The sequence below is a fragment of the Oncorhynchus gorbuscha genome, unplaced genomic scaffold (genome assembly GCF_021184085.1).
Source record: "Oncorhynchus gorbuscha isolate QuinsamMale2020 ecotype Even-year unplaced genomic scaffold, OgorEven_v1.0 Un_scaffold_460, whole genome shotgun sequence".
Taxonomy (NCBI): Eukaryota; Metazoa; Chordata; class Actinopteri; order Salmoniformes; family Salmonidae; genus Oncorhynchus; species Oncorhynchus gorbuscha.
Window position 1 is genome coordinate 250,943 of NW_025745298.1, and position 5,000 is coordinate 255,942.

At 45.2% G+C, this 5,000-nt stretch overlaps 2 protein-coding genes across 3 annotated transcripts in view; one reads left to right on the forward strand and one right to left on the reverse strand.

Moving 5' to 3' along the window:
• Positions 1 to 1,112, forward strand: part of LOC124018275 (metal transporter CNNM1-like) — a 17,869-nt gene extending 16,757 nt beyond the window's left edge. Inside the window, exon 10 of the mRNA XM_046333542.1 lies at positions 1 to 1,112. This exon is cut by the window's left edge and continues 279 nt beyond it. The gene's annotated coding sequence lies outside the window, so the exon portion shown is untranslated.
• Positions 1,113 to 3,729: 2,617 nt separating this feature from the next.
• LOC124018279 (aspartate aminotransferase, cytoplasmic-like) overlaps positions 3,730 to 5,000 on the reverse strand; it is a 15,660-nt gene continuing 14,389 nt past the window's right edge. Inside the window, exons 9-10 of one of the 2 annotated variants that reach the window (XM_046333553.1) lie at positions 4,178 to 4,313; positions 3,730 to 3,925 (exon numbers count right to left, since the gene is read on the reverse strand). In XM_046333553.1, the coding sequence (XP_046189509.1) occupies positions 3,907 to 3,925; positions 4,178 to 4,313 (155 nt within the window). In that variant the 3' untranslated portion in view covers positions 3,730 to 3,906. Of the gene's footprint in view, positions 4,314 to 5,000 lie in introns of both variants that reach the window. The other variant, XM_046333554.1, reaches the window with a different exon arrangement.

The following is a 5,000-nucleotide window of genomic DNA, read 5'->3' on the forward strand; positions in this document are numbered from 1 at the left end:
CCAGTCACTAGTTGACCACTCAGATGTCCCAACCAACAGACATTCTAAAGGGAAACAGAAGGATATAACAGCACATAGAAAAGATAGACCTCATCTCCCCCTAACACCCCCCCAGTCTCTGATCTTAGACCGAACCAAATGGGAGGAACGGAAGCTACCATGTCATCATGAACCTGGGGGGGGGGTTTATTTTCTTGAATGTTTCATGTCGAAGTGGCTAATGGATTTGAAGACAAAGGATGTCAGGAGAAGAGAGGAGGTTTTTGGTTTAAGCCACTGTCACAATTGAATTCACCCCCCCCTCTTACAAAAGAATTGAATTGGCCCTGTTGGAGCTGTGACAAGGAAACCAAAGACTATGTAGATATCATCAGTGCACAGAAGAATATTCACCATGCGCCCTTATAAAGAGCTCACCCATTCCTTCTTCAGGTGGTTTTATGGATGCTGTGTCACTTGAGTTATTTGATAGTGAATGTTTATTACTATTCTCTTCTGTCCTCTTTCCGATCTACTGTCTAATGGGGGAATCCTAACTTCACTTGAGTGGATTTTCATGCATTGATATCAATGGGAGACTTAAGTGAAAAATCTATTTAGGATTCACCCAGAAGTTGACTTGTCAGAATGGACTCATGCTATAGTGGTGTAAGGGGTTTAAAAGGACTGGAGACGGTTTGGGGTTTGAATGCCTTACTAATGAGAAAGTCTTCAATCTGCATGTTTTAGATACTAGCTGAGCACCATGTAGATCTCTATTCTCTCAGCCCGACTGTTATCACAACTTCCTCAAACAGTGGGTATGAGAACTGACCAGTCACAAGAACGGACCAGTCTCTTCCAAATGATGTATATGAGCAATACTGAAACTCTTTTACACAGTTGTGAACGGGACACATCCAAAAGACGCTACTAATGTAGGATGTGCCATTAGGAAACATCTTGTTGTAGAGAATACTTATTTGATCTGACAAGCTGTACCGTAAGACCCATGTTTCTCTCCCTCTCTGGGTTAAGACCACGGGTCTCTGCTCTGACTGGGTTTGTGCCGATTCAGGTTTGTGCCACTGCACCACAGTGGGGGGAGAAAGATGGGGGCGGAGAGAAAGGGAGAGGGGTAGAGGGAGGAGGGAGGGGAGGAGAGGCATAGAAGATGGGAGGCTAGAGGGAGAGGGATAGAGGAGGGAGGGAGGGAGGGGAGAGGAGGGAGGAGAAGCAGAGGATGGGGGCTAGAGGGAGAGGGATAGAGAGAGGAGGGAGGGAGGGAGGGGAGGCAGAGGATGGGGGCTAGAGGGAGAGGGATAGAGAGAGGAGGGAGGGAGGGGAGGAGGGAGGAGGAGAGGCAGAGGATGGGGGCTAGAGGGAGAGGGATAGAGAGAGGAGGGAGGGAGGGAGGGGAGGCAGAGGATGGGGGCTAGAGGGAGAGGGATAGAGAGAGGAGGGAGGGAGGGGAGGAGAGAGGAGGGAGGGGAGGCAGAGGATGGGGGCTAGAGGGAGAGGGATAGAGAGAGGAGGGAGGGAGGAGAGAGGAGGGAGGAGGCAGAGGATGGGGGGCTAGAGGTAGAGGGATAGAGAGAGGAGGGAGGGAGGGGAGGAGAGGCATAGAGGATGGGGTGGGGGCTGGGAGAAAAAGGAAATGTGAGGGATGGAGAGAAAGGGTAAAGGGGGAGTGATGCTCTGTGGCTCCTGTCATTGGTCAGTGAGGAGGAGAGAAGAGCATCCTTCCTTGGAAAACAGGAAAAAGTGCTGACTCACTATGCTGCATGGGAGTAGAGGCAACAGCCAATCAGAACTCTCATCCTCTTCACAGACACAATGGCCCTGTTTTTAACTGGAGTAGGATGAGACTGATGTAAGGTCAGTTTTGTTTTTCACCTCAATGGTTAGGGTTAGGATTTGGGGAGGGGAATCTGATTCTAGATCTGTGCCTGTCAGCAACTTCTATATGGAGGTATTTTAACAATGCATTTTTAAAGTGATATTTGTCTCACAAATGGTCCTAACTTGAAATGGATAAATTGGACAGATGGTCAGGACTGGAGAACCCTGGAGTATGGGGAGAGAGTGGCACCTACACAGAACGTAATACAGAGATATAGCTTTTTATAGAAGAGAAATGCATATATGACAGAGTTTATAATGACTATAATGACTGTGGGTAAATGAACTCTGGGCATTTTAACAGGGGAAAACCCTTGGATTTTTGCATTTAAAAAAATGTACAGAATTAAAAAGAGTCACAAGTTTCAGCTGTCTGATTTTTTTAGTGTTCAGACTTCGAATAATAATGTTTTTGTTTATTCCAGTTGCTGACAGTTATTATGCAGGGCCCGGAGTTTTCTTCTTGTCAGGTTAGGAAAAACTCTGGGCCATAGTTATAACTAATGTCTTAAGGACAAATCACACCATAAGGAACATCACCACTGTGGGACGCAAAAATCACTTGGTGTATTTCAAGTCAACTCTCATAAAAATTTGCATAGACACAAAATATTAACAATTCTTAATATGAACCATTTTTAAGTAGTTGAAGGGATTCGGGGTTGTCTGGGATTGAGTGTCCACACAGTGGACCCCAGGAAGAGGCGCTGCTGCTTTCACAACAGGTAATGGGGATCCTAATAAAATACTCAAAACACATGTGTGCTCAGTAAATGACCTGCTGGATGTAGATGAACGGTGGCAGTTCAACATGGAGAATCTTTTTGGAAATGAAAACAGAAAATGTCGGCTGATATTCTGTGGTCAGAGGCAGTAGGTCGACCAGTCAGCCGACCGGAGCTTTGAACCGTTCGTCGGCAGTGTTTAGTCTTTTAAAACTACAGTAAAAACAGCCATGAACACAGGTAGAGGAAACAGGAGAAATGACATTCAGTTTAGTACACGATTCATCATTTATTATTATGAAATGCACAGACAGGATGTCAATATAACGGCGTGAGGCTGTGTGTTGGAAGACCAACTGTATGTGTACAGGGAACAAAACATCAAAACAAACACATCACTGTTAAAGGCAGAGGTTAACAATCCTTCATAAGCAGCATTATTATGAAATGCACAGACAGGATGTCAATATAACGGCGTGAGGCTGTGTGTTGGAAGACCAACTGTATGTGTACAGGGAACAAAACATCAAAACAAACATCACTGTTAAAGGCAGAGGTTAACAATCCTTCATAAGCAGCATTATTATGAATAAGAGTCTTAACACCAAGTACATGCAGAACACAGAACCTAAGCCACTGGCATTTACGTGGTTCAACTATTACCACAGTGGTGGTATGTGCTTTTCCTATAGGACATATCTGCATATAGCTGCTCAAAGGTTGAGAAAAGCTCTCACCCCCCTTTTAAGATTTAGATGCACTATTGTAAAGTGACTGTTCCACTGGATGTCATAAGGTGAATGCACCAATTTGTAAGTCGCTCTGGATAAGAGCGTCTGCTAAATGACTTAAATGTAAATGTATCACCCTATCAGAGGGCATTTCCTGTTAACGTTTGACCTATAGGCACATGCATGAACTGTAAAGAACCTTTCAAGCCCGTCACATGACATCACAGAGCATTTGATCCACAATGCACCATTTCACACCTTCTAGAATGTTGCGATTGTTAAATGGAACCAGTTCTATAGAAAAGACGTTCAGAAGCGTTGTGGTCGTCTGTAGATAGGAGGTCTGGGGGCTCGTATGTACAATTCATTTTACACAAACTTTTCAACTCAACTTCTGGCAATGCCTCACTTTCAAGTGCTCTGAAACATTTATTTTAAAAACCAAAGTGCACACAGTCATCTTTTATACATTTCCAAAAGCGGAAATGGCTCAATAAAATAAATAAAAGGCAACATAACGATCGCCAGAAGAGTGAAATACTTCGACTAGAGGTCTGCGTTCAGATTGTTTAAAGATGTCTCAGTAATCTGAGGAGGAGAGAAGATGGACACAAACCAGTTATACTGTTGATCATTAACATTGATTGCTGTGAACACGTGTCATATAATCGCTCTTCTAAATTTGACAACCAATAGATGGTTAAAGCACTGCTTATAGAGAAAGGGTGTGTTGTCACAGAAGGGGGTGCCTGACGAGACCACACGTGACAATTAACAGTACTTCCTGTGGTGGACAGGAAGCAGGAAGTAGCTGGATGCGGAGGGAGGGCGGGGCCTTACTGGACTTTGGACACTGTCTCATGGATGGACTCTGCGACATAGTCGATGTTCTTGGAGGTGAGGCCACACATGTTGATACGACCGCTGGCCATCAGGTAGACATGCTTCTCCTTAATCATGTACTGCACCTGCTTAGCTGTAGGGAGAAAGGAGAGGGAGGGAGAAAGGGAGGAAGAGAGAAAGGGAGGAAGAGAGAAAGGGAGGAAGAGAGAAAAAGAGAGAGAATGTTATTAAAATTTACTGTCAACTGTCCATGTTGATCATGTAATCAATCTGCTTAGCTGTAGACTGTAAGGAGGGAGAGAGAGGAAAAATATCTAAGTTGTAGAATTGTATCTGTATGAGAGGATCTGCGTGTGAGGATCTGCGTGTGTAGTAGAGCGTGGATGTTTCTGTAACTTACTGGGAAAATTCCATTAAAACCTCAGTTGTCTCCGACAAGCGCCAGTCTCATACTGCCCGGGGCATCGCTTCATATTTTAGCAATAAAAACGCCCGGTCAAAAAAGTGTGATTACAGGTGCACAGATTATGACCGGTCTGCTAGGAGGTGCCTGGGTACATGTCTGTGTGCCTGGGTACATGTCTGTGTGCCTGGGTACATGTCTGTGTGCCTGGGTACATGTCTGTGTGCCTGGGTACATGTCTGTGTGCCTGGGAAACTCTTACGGTTCAGTCCAGTGAAGCTGAACATGCCGGTCTGCTAGGAGGTGCCTGGGTACATGTCTGTGTGTCAGGGTACATGTCTGTGTGCCTGGGTACATGTCTGTGTGCCTGGGTACATGTCTGTGTGCCTGGGTACATGTCTGTGTGCCTGGGTACAT